Source organism: Heterodontus francisci, chromosome 14 (genome assembly GCF_036365525.1).
Source record: "Heterodontus francisci isolate sHetFra1 chromosome 14, sHetFra1.hap1, whole genome shotgun sequence".
Taxonomy (NCBI): Eukaryota; Metazoa; Chordata; class Chondrichthyes; order Heterodontiformes; family Heterodontidae; genus Heterodontus; species Heterodontus francisci.
In genome coordinates, this window is record NC_090384.1 from 90,978,842 (window position 1) to 91,000,658 (window position 21,817).

The window sequence follows — 21,817 nt, forward strand, 5'->3', positions numbered from 1 at the left end:
GATGCGGGAGGCAGCACCGGGGAAGAGAAGCGGGATATTGTTTGGGGTGGGATCGCAGCAATTGAATTTAATTTGTTTTTTGTGATAAATTGAGTGGCGCCATCTTTAATCCATCGCAGACAGTGACATTTCAGTGCATGAGGCTGCATTTGTGCATGTGCAAGTACTGCGCCAACTAGTGGTTGCATTGTCTGCAAACATAGCCATCCTCAAGATCTCTCTGCCCCTTTTTTAAAAAACATTTCCAGGGACTGTTTTTCAAAGTCAAGTGGCCTTTACGTGACCCTGTTTGAAAACCCCAAAGTTTAACACTTCAATCTTTCAAAAATGAATCCTCAAAAAATATATTTAACAAAACAGAGGCACTTTCATAACACTGTGTTAGTTGATCTTAGGTATGTCTGGCAGCCTTCCATCTGGTGAGACAATGTTTTGCGCATTGGCAGTCAACTGTGTTTAAACATCACCTGGTGGGGCTCAAAAGCCCCACCCTTGCATTGGCAGTCTCTGCCGTACTTGCTGCAGATGAAGGCAGTGGACTGAGAAACTGCAGGATTCTTTGACCTCTGTTTTCTCTGGGCCCCCTTCTCAGCCAGCTGAACTTTCTGTTTCTCCTTGCCTTTTCCGATGCCTCTCTGAACAATCAGCTTCCAAAGGTCCCACTCTCAGCTGCTATCTCCCAGTTGTCTGTATTGATGTCCGTCATCTTCGTATCTCGCTTGCGGGTGTCCTTGTAGCAGAGGTATAGACGTCCTGCAGGTTGTGACTGAGTGACCAGTTCACCATGGAGAAAATCTTTGGGGATACGGCCGTCATCCATCTGATGAATGTGGCTGAGCCATCACCAATGTCGTTGGCTTTGTAATGAGTGTATACTGACAGAATGTGTACGATCCAAGAGTGTGGGACAACAGCAACCTGTTGGAGAACACCAAAGTGCAAGTCTACTAAGCCTCTGTCCTCAGTGCAGTCCTCTACAGTAGTGAGAACATATGCCAGGCAGGAGAAAAGGCTGAATAGTTTCCACATTTGCTGACTCGGGTGTATCCTCAATATCTCTGGGGGGGTGAGTCACCAACTCCGAGGTCCTGGAGCATGCTATTTCTGTCAGCATACGCTCATTACTGAGGCATGATATGTTGAGGTACCTAGAATTGCTTGTAGTATCTGCAATATAGCCTTATTTAAAAGTAATTGGAACACAGAGCTTCAGGAGTGTAGGTTGATTCAGTAGCCTTATCTTGGGCTAAGAAAGCACACAGACTAACAAACAGACTTCCCACTTCTGAGTTAAAACAAGAAATGCTGGAACCACTCAGCAGGTCTCCGCAGTATTTTGCTTTTATCCCACTTCTGAGTGCTGACCAATGCTGTAGTATGTATGTGTGGATATTGGACAATCTGATTAGACTCCACTTAATGATCACCCTTTGCTATTTGAATGTGGGGCACATGAATAATGGTCATTTGGGCAGTGTAACAGAGGATTTTTGAGAACCACGGATCTGTGGCCAAGATCACTTGCATATGTTGGAGAAGAAAGTAAATTGGGTTGCAGAAGAGAAAATTATGTTAAACTATGTAAGTATTATTGTGAAACTTGATGTTTAATTTATATTTTTATATAAGCATATAAAGTAGAAGGATCAAAGTATGAATCTTCTGCCAGAATTGTACTTTTTCCTTCAATAGATGTTGAACGTCGGCGTATCTACGACATTGTGAATGTTTTAGAAAGCTTGCATATGGTGAGTCGCCTTGCCAAGAACCGGTATACCTGGCATGGCCGCCACAATCTCACTCACACACTGGGAACATTAAAGAATGTTGGTGAAGATCAAAAATATGCAGAGCAAATGTTGCACATTAAGAAGAAAGGATTTGAATTACATGAAAATTATATAAAACAGCCACTACGTGAGCAAAATTCAGCCAACAACAGTGAGGTGAAGCCCAAAGAAATGTACTTTGTGGAACTTCCTGGAATGGAATTTAGAGCAGGTATACAAGGATTGAGGTTTGATGTAGTTACACCAGTTAATCTAATGGTGATGCTGTCTGGAATGTCATAACATTTATGTATTTTGGGTATTTCTTTGTAAATATTTGTCTTTTTATGGCAGTGATTACTTACTGTGTTCACAGTTTTAAGATTATACATGGGAGAGGGTCACTCAGTCCACCAAATTTGTTTATGTACGTCCTGGAAAGATTATTGTTAATTCTATGTACTTTTGATAGCTTTCTTCCATAAATTTATTCACAAAAGGTGGCCACATAAATATTTGGCTACTTCAATCATGCTTCTACCATTTCATTCCGTCCTTTCTCAATTCTTGAAAAATACTCTACTTTATACATTGACCAATTTATACCCAAGATTCCACAAACAGCAAACAAGTTACTTGACCATTTTAGTGGCATTGAAGGATGAATGTTGGATTCTGTTCTTCGAATAGTGCAATGCAATACTTTTTGCATCCACCAGAACAGGCAGATAGGGTTAAAGTTTTTATCACTGTTAATGATGCAGAACTCCCTCAATACTGTAATGAAGTATTGACCTAGATTTTGTGCTCCAGTCTGAAGTGCAACTTGAACCTACAATCCTTTAACTCAGATGAGAGTGCTGCCACTAAGCCAATCTGATAGCTTCCAATATTTTATCTATTTACCCTGTGCCTTCACACTCCAACCACCTTCCCCGCTCGTCAACCAATTGATCATTATTTCCAGTTGAACTTGAGCGTAAGTTGCTGTCTTCTTTAAAAGATACTGGAGTCCTTTGAAACTATTTGCAACAAGATGATGTGGCAATCTGTCTCAATTACAAATTGTTTTATGGGACTTTGCTATAAACTTTATTTGAATTATTGTTAGCTATGTTAATAGTATTTTAAAAAAATCCTTTTTGTGATTGGTTTTGATAGAGTAAATAAAGAGAAACTGTTTCCACTGGCAAAAGGGTCAGTAACCAGAGGATGCCAATTTAAGATAATTGGCAAAAGAACCAGAGGGGAGATGAGACTTTCTTTTATGCAGCGAGTTATGGTGTTCTAGAATGCACTGCCTGAAACATTTAATAGTAACTTTCAAAAGGGAATTGGGTATACACTTATAAAGGGGGAAAAAAGTGCAGGGGAATGGGACTAGTTTGTGCCTCTTTCACAGTCACGATGGGCTGACTGGCCTCCTGTCCTGAGTGATTTTACTTTAAATTGCAGTCAGATAATATAGAAAACTGTAAGACCTAGTGTAAGTGATAGCCAGAAATGTTATATTTGGTTACTTTGATTCAGTGATGAAGTACCAAATCAAGAGTGTAAAATTTGGCGCCATCCATTTATGCACAGCAAGCTCTTCTCAGTTTTTCCAAATTACAGTTTATTTTTCCGTCTGCAGCCTCAGTAAATGGACGGAAAGACAAATCCCTGAGAGTAATGAGTCAGAAATTTGTCATGTTGTTTCTGGTATCGAAGCCCCGAGTGGTTAGTCTTGACACTGCTGCTAAAATCCTAATTGGTGATGACCAGAAGGTGGATCTGGATCACAGCAAGTTTAAGAGTAAGTGAAGTACTTTATAATGGTAACAAAAATGATCAGATTTTTTAAAGTGAATGTATGAATTCCTAATTTCTCCTGTACAGGTTTGTAATTCCTATGCTTCAAACTGCAGCTCTTCAGTTTGCCATCAGGGGGCATGTTACAGTGATTTGCTTTCCAACAAAAACTTTCTCTGCTTTAATTCTCCTCTACTAATACGTCATGCTCACAAAAGGAACAATTATGAACTAAAGCTAACTGGAGCAATTATGAACTATTAAAATGAACTGATGAATTAAATTCCAAAAAATGGATACATTTTGCTGTAGACAAGGTGGAGTAAGAGGTCAGGTGACCCCCCCCCCCCCCTTCAATACTGCAAATCTACATCATGACTGTTGGAGACTAAACCCATTATCACATCTGGACTAGTTCAGGGGAAGGCACATTAAAATGCTAAAGAGGACATTCAAAGCTATTTGACTGTGATGGGAACCACAGAGTTGCCTGATTTGTCATTCGCATCATTCTTTTTTCCTTCTTTTCCCCTCTCTAATCCAGACCAATTATAATGCCCTTTCAGTTGTCCTAAATGAGATCAACACTGACCAAACATCAAACCTGCTCAGTGGATAAGCTACTGAGGGTTCAAAATGAAATAACTTTACCATTACAGTGTTCAGGTGTTGTAGCATTTGTCATTTGAAATCTTACTTTGATTTAGCTGCTGTATTGTTTGATTTTGGATTAATTAGATTATTTTGTCTAACTGAGACCAGTTGTGGGACCTCAACTATTGTCTTGTCTGAGATTCACTGACTTGAATAGACCAGAGACTGAACCTGGAATCTTTAAGCTTGTATCACTCACCTACCTACTATACAAACTCACCAGCCAACCTACAAGTGAAGTTCCATGATTGCAGATCATATGTCTATGCCCAAACCCCTACTGTTCTTTATTTTTTGAAGTAAAGCCTGAGACGCGTAACGTAAGGCAGGGCCGTGATTGTTCTGTACATTATAATTAGGCTTGAGTTTATTTTTTTCTTCGTGAAAGTTCCTGGGTGGGAGGGGTGAGGGGGAGTGATGCAAATGTGGTATTTAAAAGGAAAGATAAATACATGAATCCTCTCTGGCCACAGGAGAGGTACCAGAGGACTGGAGGACAGTGAATGTGGTACCATTATTCAAGAAGGGTAGTAGGGATAAACCAGGTAATTACAGGCCGGTGAGTCTAACATTAGTGGTTGGGAAAATATTGGAAAAAATTCTGAGGGATAGGATTAATCTCCACTTGGAGAGGCAGGGATTAATCAGGGATAGTCAGTATGGCTTTGTCAGGAGGAGATCGTGTCTAACCTGATAGAATTTTTTGAGGAGGTGACTAGGTGTGTAGATGAGGGTAAAGCAGTTGATGTAGTCTACATGGACTTCAGTAAGGCTTTTGATAAGGTTGGGAGATTGTTCAAGAAGGTAAGAGCCCATGGGATCCAGGGCAATTTGGCAAATTGGATCCAAAATTGGCTTAGTGGCAGGAGGCAAAGGGTAATGGTCAAGGGTTGTTTTTGCGATGGGAAGCCTGTGACCAGTGGTATACCACAGGGATCGGTGCTGGGACCCTTGCTGTTTGTAGTGTACATTAATGATTTAGACGTGAATATAGGAGGTAAGATAAGTAAGTTCGCAGATGACACGAAAATTGCTGGTCTTGTAAATAGTGAGGAGGAAAGCTTTAAGATTACAGGTAGATATAGATGGGCTGGTAAGATGGGCGGAGCAGAGGCAAACGGAATTTAATCCTGAAAAGTGTGAGGTAATGCATTTTGGGAGGACTAACAAGGCAAGGGAATATACAATGGATGGTAGGACCCTAGAAAGCAGGAAGGTCAGAAGGACCTTGGTGTACTTGTCCATAGATCACTGAAGGCAGCAGCACAGGTAGATAAGGTGGCTAGGAAGGCATATGGGATACTTGCCTTTATTAGCCGAGTCAGAGAATATAAGAACAGGGAGGTTATGATGGAGCTATATAAAATGCTAGTTAGGCCACAGCTGGAGTATTGCGAACAGTTCTGGTCGCCACATTATAGGAAGGATGTGATTACGCTGGAGAGGGTGCAGAGGAGATTCACTAGGACGTTGCCTGGGCTGGAGCATTTCAGCTATGAAGAGAGACTGAAAAGGCTAGGGTTGTTTTCCTTAGAGCAGAGAAGGCTGAGGGGGACATGATTGAGGTGTACAAATTATGAGGGGCATTGATAGGTTAGATAGGAAGAAACATTTTCCCTTTAGCAGAGGGGTCAAGAACCAGGGGGCATAGATTTTGGGTAAGGGGCAGGAGGTTTAGGGGGGATTTGAGGAAAACAAATTTCACCCAGAGGGTGTTTGGAATCTGGAACACACTGCCTGAAGAGGTGGTGGAGGCAGGAACCCTCACAACATTTAAGAAGTACTTGAAACGCCATAGCATACAAGGTTACGGGCCAAGTGCAGGAATATGGGATTAGAATAGTTGGGTGCTGGATGGCCGGCACAGACACAATGGGCCGAAGGGCCTGTTTCTGTGCTGTATGACTCTGACTCTATGAAGCACGTGTTTTATTTTTAATATTTTTTTTGTTTCAGAGCCAAGGTCCCCTCCTCTCTCTCCTAGGCCACTCAATCACCCCTCCTTGGTCAATACATGCTGACATTATCAACTGCACTGTTTTCTTAGGATAGGTTCCGCCTGTCAAAACTGCTGCTGTTGTTTCTCCCCCTTTTTTAAAAAGTATGCCATTGATCCGGTCCATTCTCCAAATACTGCTGTTTCCTTTCTAAGGCCCTTGAATGCACTGGCACTACTTATTTCCTCACAATTGCCTTTTCCTCACTCCCTGTTTGAATTTGTTCAGTTAAGTTTTCTTCATTCCACTCTTCCAGCACTGGTCTGCTTTAACTCATTACCAACGTTGCATGTAACTAACAATAGTGCATTAGTTGTCCTCTAAAACACCTCCTCAATAGGCTATTTCCATTAGTAAAAAGTACTGTATGAATGAAAGTTATTTTGTGATAACTACCTTTTCTCTTTGGTCTTGGAAGTTGCTCCTCGATTAGAAGTCAGAGTTGTCTGGTGGTTACTATCCTGTCTGTTTCGCTCACTTAGTTTATATTTCCACACTCTTTTCTATTTCTCCTTGGATAGAATTTAAGACTGAGTGCTACTTCTTCTCTTCTTTGGCCTCCTTGTGTCGAGAGAGAATGGGTAAGCACCTAGAGGTGGTCAGTGGTTTATGAAGCAGTGCTACAGTTGCACCCTAACACAATCTAGAGCATCATGTCAAAGCACTAAAGCTCTGTATCACTGTGAAGCCTGGAAAACATGTTGTTATGGGTATTTATATATCCAAACTTACCAATTCATTCCCAAGTTGTTGTGGGGGTTGGGGTTGAAATTAGATGTCTACAGTGGAGTTTTATAGTTTTTCTGTGGTCTTCAGACCATCATATCTGGAATCAAAAGTCAAATATAATCTCTGTGCAGGATAAATCTCCCAATTAGTACTCTCAGTGATCAATGCTTAAAGCAATTATTTCAGTATTGAAAGCTAGCACAAACTTCAATTTTCTCCAAACTCTGTCATACAATGATTGAGCTGTTTGACCATATACTTAGGCTTGGGCCAATTTAGGAAGCTAACTTGGCTATGTCCAAACTAGAATGACAGAGATACAGGATGACACATAGTTTGATGAAGAGTATGTTTTAGGCTAGAACTATATCAAACCTTTGGACAAAGAGGCCTTGCTGGACATAATGTGAATGGAGCATAGGATAAGGAATAATGGGTTTTGAAGTTTTGGACAATTGGTAGTACTGTTGTATTCCAGGATGATTAGTTACTGGTTCTCAAGTTTACTTACAGTAACCAGAGTGTCTTTAATCATTTGGAGTATGCCTGTTTTGTAAGTATAGGAGCAGATAAATTTTACCAATATAGTGACACATGAAATTTTTTTTATAGATTAAGTCAGATACAACTGTGAATAAAATGTGGACTTCTAATTTGATTTTTTTTGACCAAATCACACTGAGCAGATCTTATGTGCCAGATAGTACATAGCCCTTTACTTTATTCACTACTCATAATAGCTGTGATATACAGTCCTTGTTGATGCATAGTTTTTTAAATTTAAATTCAGTTGAGATCTTTTGGAATAATGTCTCACTTATTTTACTGGCCCATGAGGGAGGCAGGTAATGAATACTTCCTATTTTATTGATATATGGCAAAGTCTTAAGACTGAAATATATAGACTTTATCAGCACTTCATTCTTGCAACACAGGGATTTCTGAAAAGTAAAGTTTGCACTATCTGCTAATCTACTTAACTTTTGTCTCACAGCTAAAATAAGACGACTCTACGATATAGCTAATGTTCTCACCAGCCTTGAACTTATAAAGAAAGTACACGTAACAGAGGTGAGAGGACGGAAGCCAGCATTTAAATGGATAGGACCAGAGGCATTCCCAGACCTAATCGGTACACTTTTTTTGATAAAATTGTATTTCCCTGGTTCTTATAATTTTACCTCTTTCCTGTAGAAAATGAGTTTGATTGCATAATTAATGAATTAAGCTTAGTTTATTAATGAAACTGCTAATATTGCAGATATAAAACCCATTACACTCACTACCTCAGTCGTACCTAATACTCCATTACCCAAGATTTCAAAAGAAGCATTATCCAAGAATCTTTTCCCTGCCTCGAACACTAAGCAAGGCTTCACCCGGCATGCATCTTTGAACCACTTATTACAGAACATAGAGAATGATCAGAGGAAGATCAGCTCTGCACCGAGCAGCCCAGTTGGCAAAATCTACAGTATGTATTTCAGACTAACTAATTTAATATGTAATTGTAAATGCCAATTTATTAAGTTCTTAAACATATTTTAAACAGGTGCCATTAATTTTGGTGTCTACCTGTTCTTGTCCTACAAAAAGTACTTGTGTCAAATGAGTTTACCAGATTAAAACTAGCAAGTAATAATTTCATGAAACGGCTACTCTAGTTTTGTTGTCAAGCTTTTAGTGAATGTGCTAAGTCAGGTTTTGATGATTTGGTCTTAGTTATTTTATGTTAGTGAAAATAAGTGATGTAAAAATGGAGAGGAAGTTCATCTAAACGAAGTAATTTCTGGTGCTAACTTCCCAGAAAAATTGTGCATTTTAACATTTAAAACTGTAAAGGACAGAAAGCAGAGTTGGAATAAATGGGTCATTTTCTGGTTGACCGGCTGTAACTAGTTAGGTACTGCAAGGACCAGTGCTTAGGACTCAGCTGTTAACAATTTATATCAATGACTTGGATGAGGGGACTGAGTGTAATGTATCCAAGTTTGCTGCTGATATAAAGTTAGGTGGAAAGTAAGCTTTGAGGAGGGTGCAAAGAGGCTACAAAAGGATTTGGGTTGAAAGAGTGGGCAAGAACATGGCAGATGGAATACACTGGGGAAATGTGAAGTTATCCACTTTGGTAGGAAAAATAGAAGAGTAGAATATTTTCTAAATGGCGAGAGACTGAGAAGTGTTGGCATTCAGAGGGACCTGGGTGTCCTTGTATACAAATCACAAAATTAACAAGCAAGTACAGCAAGCAATTAGGAAGACAAATGGTATGTTGGCATTTCATACAGAGCGTTTGGCGTTTAAAGTAAAGAAGTCTTAGTACAACTAATATAGGGCCTTGGTGAGACCACATCTGGAGTACTCCGTACAGTTTTGCTCTCTTTACCTAAGGAGGGATATACTAGCTTTGGAGGGAGTGCAACAAAGGTTCACTAGACTGATTCCTGGGATGAGAGGATTGTCCTATGACAAGAGATTGAGTCAGCTAGACCTATGTTCTCTAGAATTTATAAGAATGAGAGGTGATCTCATTGAAACATAGAATTCTTAAGGGGCTTGGCAAGCTAGATGCTGGGATATCCCTTTCTGGGGAGTCTAGAATGAGAGGTCACGGTTGGCCATTTAGGATTGAAGTGAGAAATTTCTTCACTGAGTTGTGAACCTTTAGAATTCTCTACCTAGAGGGCTATGCATGCTCAGTTGTGAATATTTTCAAGATAGAGATCGATTTTCTTTTTTGGGTACTGTGGGATATGGGGATACTCTGGGAAGGTGCAGCTGAGGTAGAAGATTAGCCATGATCTTAATGAATGGGGGAGCAGGCTTGAGTAGCCTATTCCTTCTATTTCTTAAGTTCTTGTATGTGAAATTCAACAAATTAGGGAAGTGTAATTTCTAATAAATCTATCACAGGAAATGGCTGCACAGAAACATTTTATTTTTCTCATGAATGGAATACAGCGCAATTATATTAACCTATTTAGCAAAAGCTGGTTTGGTTATGTGGAGTTTTGGGGTCTTTAGGGGTTGTTAATATTCAGCTGGACAGGATTAGATTGGGGGGAATCTTGAGCACATGAAAAGTACGATGTAATTACAAGTCCTTTCAGAATTGTCCCGTTGCTATATGGTGCTTTATTTAACAGGTTTAGGGGAGATAGTTTTACTGAGGTTCTCAAAAGGGATGACTCAAATACTGGGGGGGATTTTTATGTTTACCCCTGCTGTGGGTTTGTAGGTGGGGAGAGCATAAATTTGGGTGGGATGCTGGGATTGTGGGGGGCGTTTCCTGCCTCCACCAAAATTTTGTCTGGGGCGGGAAGGCATGTGAACAGCCTTCCTGCACCGCTGCCAATTAAGACCCTTAACTGGGCAATGAACCCCACTTGAGGGCTTCTTCCTGCCATAGCTGCAATTAGCCGTGCGGTGGGTAGCCCTGTCACCGCACAGGAAGCACGACACAAAAACTGTGCAGGCTGCTTCCCAGCTCGGTGGTAGTGGGGTGGGGTCCCTTGGTAAAAGGCACAGTGCCTGAACAAAGGACCCAGTATCGGAGAGGGGGGTGCCCGCTAAGAGCAAACCCCCCTACCCTTGCTACTGAATCCCCTACACCCCCTGCCCCGTGACCCCCACCCTGTGAGGCCCCTCCTGCCCTGACCTACCTGGGTCCAGCAGCGCTCTCCACTGCTTGCAGCTGGTGCTCCTCCAGCAGTCGCCACCGCCTCTGCAGTGGCTGGCAGCTCTCCAGGGGGGGCCTTTGGCAACTTGGTCCCTGATCCTGTGGAAGGCCGGGCGCTGTCCACTTAAGTGCCTGATTGCCACTAGATTTTGCAGGCCTTCAGGTGAAGAGGTGACACGGGAATCCTGACGTCTCTTTTTCAGGACGTTGAGACCCCATTGCCAGAATAAAATCCCAGCCATTGTGTGGCAGTGAAGCATCTTTTTAGTGGTATGCGTCCCCTTTTTTCTCTTCACTTTTTCTCACTAATAAAAAATGACTACAGGCTGAATTATACCAGCCCTCCAACGTCAGGGGATGTGGCGGGGGCGAAATATTCTTCGGGAGAGGCCCGCCACGACCCCTGACGCCGAGAAGGCCCCGCCACATTTTACCGGTGGTGGCAAGACCTTGGTGCAGCCAGCTGAGCCTTCATTTTAATATTAAAATGAATTAAAACACATGCAAATACCTTATCCCAACGGCCATCCCATGCCGATATTCCAGCCAGTGGCCAGAAGTCCCGCACTTCAGATCTCTGTACGGACATCCGAGGTGTGACACTGGTGGGGAGGAGGGAGGAGTGAAATTCTCGGGGGGAGGGGTTGGGGAGGGGGAGTGGTGAAAACTGTTTCAATTGGCTGAGGGGATGGTGGGAAGGGGTTGAAGGGCAAAGATTATAAAGTTTGGGGGGAAAGGTCGGAACCATCAAAAATGGTTTCTCGGAGAGGGTGGGAGAGGGAAATAAATATATTGTTCGATTATTGGGGTGGTGGAAGAGGGGCTTGTTGAATTAACTTTTTATTTAAATAAAATGTGATAGTCTCTTTAAAAATTTAAATCATCTGTCAGGGCCTGAAGCCTTTTAAAAATGGCACCTGTGCGGTGGCGCCGGATTCCATTGCCGGGGACGAAGTGGCCGCCCCCTCTAAGTCATCGGGCCAGCTGTTCCACCACCTCCATTTAAATGAACCCCCGCGCGTAATATCATGGGGTCTCAGCAATGGGCGATGTGTGCGGGTGGACTGCTAGGCGGCACGCTCGTCAAATTCAGGCCCATTTCTCCATTTTGCTACCAAATCATTACTGTTAAGCATCATGCCAATGTAATTTAAACATGCAGATTAACAGATAGCTAAAAAATTCTTTTTTCGCATAAAAGGTGATTCGTCCAAAACTGGATTATATCCAAGTAAAATGGACCAGCTTGCTACAATCTGTAAACTTCAACTGGAAGCGCAATCTAAGTAAGTGCTAGAAATTCAACTCTTGCACATCCCAGACTGGATTTTCAAATACTATATACTGAGAATTTTGTGCACTATTTTTCTACCAAGTACTTAAACAAAAAATTGTTTAAATATCTTTCTAAGTCTCATTTGTAATCAAGTTTCATTTGAATACTGCCCATTTAAAAAGTGTTAAAAGAAACTAAGTCCTCAGTTGATCAATATTGTATTGCTTAAAAGTATAACTTGAACAATATATTCAATGTTACTGATGGGTAGCCCATTTATTTGGTACAATATGAGGGGAAATAATATTTTAAATGTTGTGCAACAACGATTTTTTAAAAACTGTTCTGATTTTTAAGTTTGTATGTTTCCTCCCCCTTAGCATGAATGCCAGTAAAGTCACAACCTCGCCATCAAAACCATCTTCCTCACAAGTGAAGTCAAAACTTGATAACCCCCCTGGACTTGTAGAACCAGCGCTATGTACTGGAGTTAATTCAGCAGTATTCCCTCAGGTTAAACCAACATTACAGCCTCTCGGGGTCTTTCCTTTAGTACATGGACAGTATTCTTCTGTTTTGATGTTACCTCAAAGCCACTCCAGTGGATCTTATACAATTTATTTCCAACCTACACTGCCAAGAAACATGACTGCACAACCCTCTGGTTTTACGCAGTCCATATCCTTTGCCACTGAAACACAAATGGTAAGCCCTAATGATTCAAAGTCAAGGAACCACTCCAATAAACGGACTGCTGAAATGTGTGCTGATGTACCAGAAACAGATAACGACAACCAAAATAGCAAAGCAGCTAAGCGTGATATTATCCCTGACCGGTGTCTGAAGCAACCCTCCACAGGTGAACTGACTGAAGCTTTACACTCCAAAGCAGCAAATATATTTGAGAGCCAGCCAACAAAGGATGCTGATCTGATAAGGGTAAATTGAAAGTGCATAACTGTGAATTTCCCAAATGGCCTATTCATAGTGATTTTATTTAAATAACTGCTTGAGAGTAATGGTCATCATTTAACTGTTATCTGGTTCTGTCTGTTGCAAATGGAAATTAGAGGCTTCCTCTTTCCCCAACCTCCAGCAGTGTACTGGGAATTATACAGATCAGCCGGGTTCCTGGCTTGATCCTTGGCCTGTGATAAGTTGCTTAGCTGGCATTGAGGCAGGTAAATTAGTCTCACTCAGGATCTGTTGGGTTGTGGGTTGTACACTAGATTCCTGATCACTATTCTGTGTTCCTGCCAAATGTATGCTGTGTGAACAATGAGGATAATATTGTGTTTGTCTAGGATAACAAAATAGGCTGCCTACGTTCATTGTCAAAACTTATGTGAATAATGGTAGCTTTAGTAAGACTTCTGTTTTATTTTTTCATGGGCTGTGAGCATCGTTGGCAAGGTCAGCATTTGTTGCCCATCCCTATTTACCTTTAGAAGGTGAATGGAGAGCTGCCTTCTTGAATCACCGGAGTCTATCTGGTGTAGGTATACCACAGTGCTGTTAGGGAGTTCCAGGATTTTGACCCAGTGACATTGAAGGAACAGCGATACAGTTCCAAGTCAGGATGGTGTGTGGCTTGGAGGAGAAATTGCATGGGCATTTGCTGCCCTTCTCCTTCTATGTGGTAGAGTTTGGGGGTTTGGAAGGTGCTGTCAAAGTGGGTTTGGTGAGTTGCTTCCATTCATCTTGTATATGGTACAGCTACTGCCAATGCGCAGCGATGGTGGAGGGAGTGAACGTTTAGGGTGGTGGATAGGGTGCTGATCAAGTAGGCTGCTTTGCCCTGGATGGTGTTGAGCTTCTCAAGTGTTGTTGGAGCTGCACTCATCCAAGCAAGAGAAGAATATTCCATCACAGCCCTGACATGAGCCTTGTAGATGGTGGACAGGCTTTGGGAAGTCAGGAGGTGAGTTACTTGCTGAATTACCAACCGCCACAGTATTTATATGGCTGGTCCAGATTAGTTTCTGGTCAGTGCTAACCCCCAGTATGTTGATGGTTAGATTCTCTTGTTGGAGATGGTCATTGCCTGGCATTTGTGTGGTGTGAATGTTACTTGCCATTTCAAAGGCCCAAGCCTGAAGGTTGTCCAGGTCTTGCTGCATGCGGATACAGACTGATCAGTATCTGAGGAGTCGCAAATGGACCTGAACACTGTGCAATCATCAGTGAATATCCCCACTTCTGACCTTATGATAGAAGGAAGGTCATCGATGAAGCATTGTTGGGCCTAAGACACTAGCCTGAGGAACTACACCAATGTCCTGGGGCTGAGATTTTTGGCCTCCAACAACCACAACCATCTTCCTTTGTGCTAGGTGTGACCCAACCAGTGGAGAGTTTTCCCCCAATTCCCATTGACTTGAATTTTGCTGGGGCTCCTTGATGCCACACCCAGTCAAATGATTTATTGATGTCAAGGGCAATCATACTCATCTCATCCCTGGAATTTAGATTTTTTTCTCCATGCTTGGACCAAGTCTGTATTGAGGTCAGGCACCAAGTGGTTATGGCGCAACCACTTGGGGAGACGGTGGCATAGTGGTAATGTCACTAGACTAGTAACCCAGAGCCCCAGGCTAATGCTCTGGGGACACGGGTTGGAATCCCACTCCGGCAGATGGTAGAATTTGAATTCAATTCATAAATCTGGAATTTAAAATAAAAGCTAGTCTAGTGGTGACCATGAAACCATTGTCGTGTGTTGGAAAAACCCATCTGGTTTACTAATGTCCTTTAGGGAAGGAAATCTGCCATCCTTACCTCGTCTGGCCTACATGTGGCTCCAGACCCACAGCAATTTGGTTGACTCTTAAATGCCCTCTGAAATGGCCTAGAATGCCACTCTGTTGTATCAAACTACTACAAAGTCTAAGAAGAGGAATGAAACCAGACGGACCACCCGGCATTGACCGAAGCACCGGAAAAGACAATGGCAAACCCAGCCCTGCAAAGTGCTCCTTACCAATTTGGCTTGTGCCAAAATTGGGAGAGCTGTCCCACAGATTAGTCAAGCAACAGGCTGACATAGTCATATACACAGAATCTTACCTTGCAGATAATGTCCCAGACACCACCATCACCATTCCTGGGTATGTCCTGTCCCACTGACAGGACAGACCCACCAGAGGTGATGACGCAGTGGTATACAGTCGGGAGAAAGTTGCCCTTGGAGTCCTCAACATTGACTTTAGACCCCATGAAATCTCATGGCATCAGATCAAACATGGGCAAGGAAACCTGCTGATTACCACCTACCTCCCCACCCCCACTCCCCGCCCTCAGCCGATGAATCAGTGCTTCTCCATGTTGAACACCACTTGGAAGAAGCACTGAGGGTAGCAAGGGCACAAAATGTACTTTAGGTCGGGGAACTTCAATGTCCATCACCAATAATGGCTCAGTAGCACCACTACTAGGCGGATCCTAAAGGACATAGCTGCTAGACTGGGTCTGCGGCAGGTGATGAGGAAACGAACAAGAGGGAAAAACCTACTTGACATCGTCTTCACCAATCTACCTGTTGCAGATGCATCTGTCCATGACAGTATTGGTAGGAGTGACCACTGCACAGTCCTGGTGGAGACAAAGTCCCATCTTCACACTAAGGGTACACACCATCGTGTTGTGTGCCACTACCACTGTGCTAGGGATAGATTTTCAACAGATCTAGCAATGCAAAACTGGGCATCCATGAGTCATGTGGGCCATCAGCAGCACAACTGTATTCAACCACAATTTGTAACCTCACAGCCTGGCATATCCCCCCACTCCACCATTACCATCTGTCGGGCAACCACCTCTAGTTTAGTGAAGAGTGCAACTGACAGGAGGAGAAGACTCCACAAATGTCCCCATCCTCAACAATGGGGGAGCCTAGCATATCAGTGCAAAAGGCAAGGCTGAAGCATTTGCGTCCATCTTCAGCCAGAAGTGCCGACTGGATGATCCATCTTGGTCTCCTGAGGTCCCCAGCATCGCAGATGCCAGTCTTCAGCCAATCCGATTCACTCCACATGATATCAAGAAATGGCTGAAGGCATTGGATGCTGCTAAGGCTATGGGACCTGACATCATTCCGGCAATAGTACTGAAGACTTGTGCTCCAGAAGTAGCTGTGCCCCAAGCCAAGCTGTTCCAGTACAGCTACAACACTGGCATCTACTCAGCAATGTGGAAAATCGCCCAGGTATGTCCTGTGCACAAAAAGCAGGACAAATCCAGCCCGGCCAATCAGTGTACTCGCGATCATCAGTAAAGTGATGTAAGGGATCATCGACAGTGCTATGAGGTGGCACTTAAACAGCAATAACCTGCTCACTGACGCTCAGTTTGTATTCCGCCAGGGCCACTCGGCTCCTGACCTCATTACAGCCTTGGCTCAAACATGGACAAAAGAGCTGAACTCCGGCGGTGAGGTGAGAACGATATCAAGGCAGCATTTGACCGAGTATGGCATCAAGGAGCCCTAGCAAAACTGGAGTCAATGGGAATCGGGGAAAACTCTCCATTGGTTGGAGTCATACCCAGCACAAAGGAAGACGGAGGTCAATCATCTCAGTCCCAGGGTATCACTGCAGGAGTTCCTCAGTGCAGTTGCTAAGGTCCAACCATCTTCAGCTGCTTCATCAATGACCTTCCCTCCATCATAAGGTCAGAGTGGGGACGTTCGCTAATGATTGCACAATGTTACCGTCCGTGGCTTCTCAGATACTGAAGCAGCTCATGTCCATATGCAGCAAGACCTGGACAACATCCAGGTTTGGGCTGATAAGTGGCAAGTAACATTTGTGCTGCACAAGTGCCAGGCAATGACCATCTCAAACAAGGGAGAATCTAACCATCTCCCCTTGATGTTCAATGACATTACCATCGCTGAATCCCCCACTGTGAACGTCCCGGGGTCATCATTGACCTGAAACTGAACTGGACCAGCCAAATCCATGCTGTGGCTACAAAAGCAGGTCAGAGGCTGGGAATTCTGCAGTGAGTAACTCACCACCTGTCTCCCCAATTTCTTTCCACTATCTAAAAGACACAAGTCAGGAGTGTGATGGAATACTCTCCACTTGCCTGGATGAGCGCAGCTCCAACAACACCCAAGAAGCTCGACTCCATCCAGGGCAAAGTGACCCGCTTGATTGGCACGCCATGCACAACATTCAACATTCACTCCCTCCACCAACGCACAGTGGCAGCGGTGTGTATCATTTACAAGATGCACTGCGGCAACTCACCAGGCTCCTTTGACAGCACCTTCCAATCCCGCACCCTCTACCACCTAGAAGGACAAGGGCAGCAGATGCATGGGAACACCCTCCACCTGCAAGTTCCCCTCCAAGCCACGCACCATCCTGACTTGGAACTATATTGCCATTCATTCACTGTCACTGGGTCAAAATCCTGGAACTCCCTTCCTAACAGCACTGTGGGTGTACCTACACCCCAAGGACTGTAGCAGTTCAAGAAGGTAGCTCACCACCATCTTCTCAAGGGCAGTTAGGGATGGGCAATAAATGCTGCACTAGCCAACGACGCCCACATTCCCCGAACGACTAAAAAAAAATTGAGCATCAGTGAGCAGTTTATTGCTGTGTAAGTGCTACTTGATATCTGAGCACCCGTTCATTAGAAAGATTCAACAGGCAAGTTTAATTATATTATTATTATAGCCGTTTGCCCAAAAAAAGGACAATAGGTGCCATAATTCTTTGGTCTATTTTTCTATCATTTGTTGTTGGGTTAGTGCTCAGCCCAGACTGGTGAGATGAAAATTTTCTACCGCTTACAGTGATCCTATATGAAAGACTCAAACTGTTCCTTGTGTTTACAACCAAGCAGGTTTATACTGTTCTAGTGCATTGTTACTGATAGGTCAACGCTTCAAAGCTGGCCAATTTAGAAGAGCTAAAATTTTTTCCACTACACTGCACTCCAGGTGAAAGCCAATGATTAGGTTGGTCCAGGCTGGATAACCAGCAGGAAGGTTGGGAGTATTCTGGGCCTGTAGATTGTGCAGTTTTATGTGGTTATATTCAAGCAATACCTCTGTGCATACTTAGAGGTTCCTAAGCCCTGGGTCCCGTCAGCCCACATGAAAATCCTCCACTAGACTAGGCCATGTGTGTTCCTATGTGGAGGGAGTCTGCACTCCATAGCAGGCAAACAAAGACTGTATGTTTCTCAGTAGCTTGATTTGGAGAATTTAAAGCATTCCATGTGTGAACAGCGAGCTGACCAAAGCAAGTACAGTTGGTGTGGATAATATCATGCTAGTGCAGTGCTTTTATTTTACAATAGGTTAGATTTACAGTTAAATTTGGAGATCTTCATTTTGCAGCTGATTTTGGATTGTTTGTTGCTAACTCTGGAAGCTAAAAGTGAAGGGGAAAAAAACTAGCATTTGTATAGCACCTTTTCATGACCCAATGCAGCCAATGCAATGCTTTTGAATTATAGTCACTGTTGTAATGTAGGAAACATGACAGCCAATTTGTGCACAGCAAGCTCCCAAAAACAACAATGTGATGACCAGAAAATCTGTTTTTGTGATATTGATTGAGAGATAAATATTGTCCAGGACACCAGGGATAGCTCACCTGCTCTTTGAAGTAGTGCCATGGGATCTGAAAGGATAGATGGGGCTTTGGTTTAATGTTTCTTCCAGAAGACAGCACCTCTGAAAGTGCAGCACTCCCTCAGTACTGCACTGGAGTGTCACCCCTGATTTTTGTGCTCAAATCCTGGAGGCGAGAGTGCTACCAACTGAGCCATGGCACACACTTGGAAAGCAGAAAAGACTAATGTTCTTTTGAACATTAAAATTCACTGTAAATAATTGTGACTTGCTGTTGAAATACTTAGTTGGTCTGTTAACAATTTGACAAAACTTGCACCTTTTCTAATAATTTGAGTCACGGGCTGATCTATTCGATTTTAGTGAGTGATGTGTTGTAATATTTAATTACTAATGGTTGGTTATTTTTTCATGTTCTATTTTATGATGCTGCAGGGCCTTGCAAATTAGATTTGTCAACCATGTAGTTGTGCTTTTAAGATTATGATAAAATAAGTATAATGGATCTTGGTGTCAAAATTAAAGCAGTTGTGCAGTAACTGTTGCCCACAGTGCCTGACTTTTAAGCTTGCACACAATTTAATATTTGCATTTATGTTTACTGCTAAATATAGAACATAAAACAGAGAACAGAAGAATGTGACATATATATATTCCATTCATTTCTGTTTGAAGGGCCCATCACCAAACGAAGATGAGCTTTTTGAGATTCATCAAGCAAGACTAAAGGCCCACAGAAGTTTGATAAATAATCGGGCTTCCCCAAGGGCCCTGCATCTTGATCCAGAATTCCTCAATGCCCCAGAAGACAAGAGTCTTGGCTCTGAAAAACTAGAGCACAGTGTCGAATGTTTCCTTGAGAATGAAGAGAAGTGTGGGATTATTTTGTCAGAAAGAAAAGCCACCACAGTAAAAGCTGTACCAGTGGCAATTGCATTCCCTGCCCAGCTCCATTCTGTGTCTGAGGTGAGATCTTGACTTTGTGAATTGATAAATGCGATTAGCAAAATGGACCTTCGGTCTAAAAGTTGTGTTACAACCAAAGTAGGAGGAGTGCACTGTTCATTCTAGCTCCACTTCTCCACAGGTCACAACATATGTTTAAATTTTTTCCCCACTTACCAATACGGTCAATCCTAGACTCTATTTTTATCCCAGAATAAAACACACAAACCAGGTTTCTTTAATAAACAACAAAATCATCAGTTTATTATAAAACCAGTCTTAACCAATAATGAAGTAAAGCATACACACACAGATTGAAATATTAAAGTTCCCTTTTCACCTTAGCCACTCACATACGCACACACATACACTGCTTAACTGGAAAAATAAAGGGATTTGCGTTTTAGAGCTCTACTAGAAACAAAAAAAACCCACTTGGACTGAATACTTGCTCATTCTTGGAAAAACAGCAGATGAGATATGTTGTGTTCCAAAACTGGCATACAGTCTGGCCTCTGACTACATGTAGATGGGTCACTGGGATCTTTTAGAACAGGATGTCTAACCTTTCGGATGGAGGGCCGCATTACAATTTTTACTTAACTCGGGGGGGCCGGTGAGCAAATTTCGAAAGATAAAGGCATTAAAAGTATATCTTACTAATAAAAACAACAACATATGTGCATTTTTGTGAAGATTTAAATGAGAAGACTAATTTATTGACTTACTTTCTCGTCACTATATTGAAAACTGATTTAGTGACATAGCTGGCATTATTTTTGCTTTTAGTAAATAGTCAATCTCTGCCCGCAGACTTGATGTAGAGTATACTGGATAGATGTCCACCTTTCAGGAGAGACCTTGATCTCTCTTTCCCCTCTCTCTACACTGTGTGTGTGTGTGTGATTCTCTCTTCCCTCCTGCCCCCCCCCCCCCCCCCTAGGACTAGGGGACACAGATTGAAAGTTTTGTGCAAAAGATGCAGGGGGAATATGAGGAAGCACCTTCTTACACAGCAGGCGGTATTGACCTGGAACTCGCTGCCCATAAGGTTGGTGGAAGTGGAGGCGATCAATGACTTCAAAAGGAAGTTGCATGGCCACCTGAGAGAAATAGAGTTGCAGGGCTATGGGGATTGAGCCAGGGAGTGGGACTGACTGCATAGCTCAATGGAGAGCTGGCATAGGCTCGATGGACAGAACAGCCTCCTTCTGTGCCAGATGTAAATGATGCTTTAACTCTCTCTTCCCGCCCCCCCCCACTCTCTCTCTCTCCCCCTCTCTCCCCTGCTCTATTTCCTTCTTTCCCCCCTCTGTTCCTCGCCACCCCCCTCTCGGTCTCTTTCCGCCCCCCCTCTCGGTCTCTTTTCTCCCCCCCAACCCCCCCCCCCCGCCTCTCGGTCTCTTTTCTACCCCCCCCCCCCCCCCCTCGGTCTCTTTTCTCCACCCCCCTCTCGGTCTCTTTTCTCCACCCCCCCCCCCCCCCCCTCGGTCTCTTTTCTCCCCCCCCCCCCCCCCCTCGGTCTCTTTTCTCCCCTCCCCCCCCCCCCCCCGTCTCTTTTCTCTCCTCCCCCCCCCCCCCCTCTCGGTCTCTTTTCTCTCTTCCCCCCCCCCCCCCTCTCGGTCTCTTTTCTCTTCCCCCCCTCTCGGTCTCTTTTCTCTCCCCCCCTCCCCCCCCCCCCCCCCCCTCTCGGTCTCTTTTCTCTCCCCCCCCCTCTCTCGGTCTCTTTTCTCTCCCCCCCCCCCCCCCCCCCCCCCCCCCTCTCGGTCTCTTTTCTCTCCCCCCCCCTCTCGGTCTCTTTTCTCTCCTCCCCCCCTCTCGGTCTCTTTTCTCCCCCCCCCCCCCCCTCGGTCTCTTTTCCCTCCCCCACCCCCCCCCCAACCCCGTCTCTTTTCCCTCCCCCCCCCCCCCCGTCTCTCTGCTCTTTTAAAGTTCTTTTAAAAATCAGTTCTTTTAAACAAGATCATCGTCAGTTTCACAGGTAGCAACCGCTGACATCGGGAACAGCAGTTTCCCAACAGACTAGGGGTTTTCCGGCAAGCTTTTTAAAAAAAAAGTCAAAACCAGCCACTGTGAGGATGAGGAATGGCCCCGAGAACAGTTTACACCTGCAGGCCGGGTGAAAAGTTTGGCGAGTCGGATCCTGGCCCGCTTGTTGGACAACCCTGTTTAAGAACATCTTTTCAGGCGGCGTTGAGAATTAATTTAGCAGGCTTTTCTTCAAAGACAGGAGACGAGATAAGTTGATTTCTGGGTCTTTTAGAGGGGTGCTGGAAAGCTGAGCTGGGTTGTGGTCTTCTCTCTGTCCTTGGGAATTCGCTTCTCTTGGAGAAATACAGCACTGAAACAGGCCCTTCGACCCACCGAGTCTGTACTGACTATCAA

The 21,817-nt window shown here is 43.6% G+C and overlaps 1 protein-coding gene across 4 annotated transcripts in view; it reads left to right on the top strand.

Annotated features, from left to right (window-relative positions):
- Positions 1-21,817, top strand: part of e2f8 (E2F transcription factor 8) — a 44,557-nt gene that overhangs the window by 11,005 nt on the left and 11,735 nt on the right. For all 4 annotated transcript variants that reach the window (XM_068046524.1, XM_068046522.1, XM_068046523.1 and 1 more), the window contains 7 exons: positions 1,693-2,001; positions 3,403-3,564; positions 7,935-8,072; positions 8,202-8,414; positions 11,821-11,905; positions 12,276-12,834; positions 19,163-19,453. In XM_068046524.1, the coding sequence (XP_067902625.1) occupies positions 1,693-2,001; positions 3,403-3,564; positions 7,935-8,072; positions 8,202-8,414; positions 11,821-11,905; positions 12,276-12,834; positions 19,163-19,453 (1,757 nt within the window). The remainder of the gene's footprint in view (positions 1-1,692; positions 2,002-3,402; positions 3,565-7,934; positions 8,073-8,201; positions 8,415-11,820; positions 11,906-12,275; positions 12,835-19,162; positions 19,454-21,817) is intronic.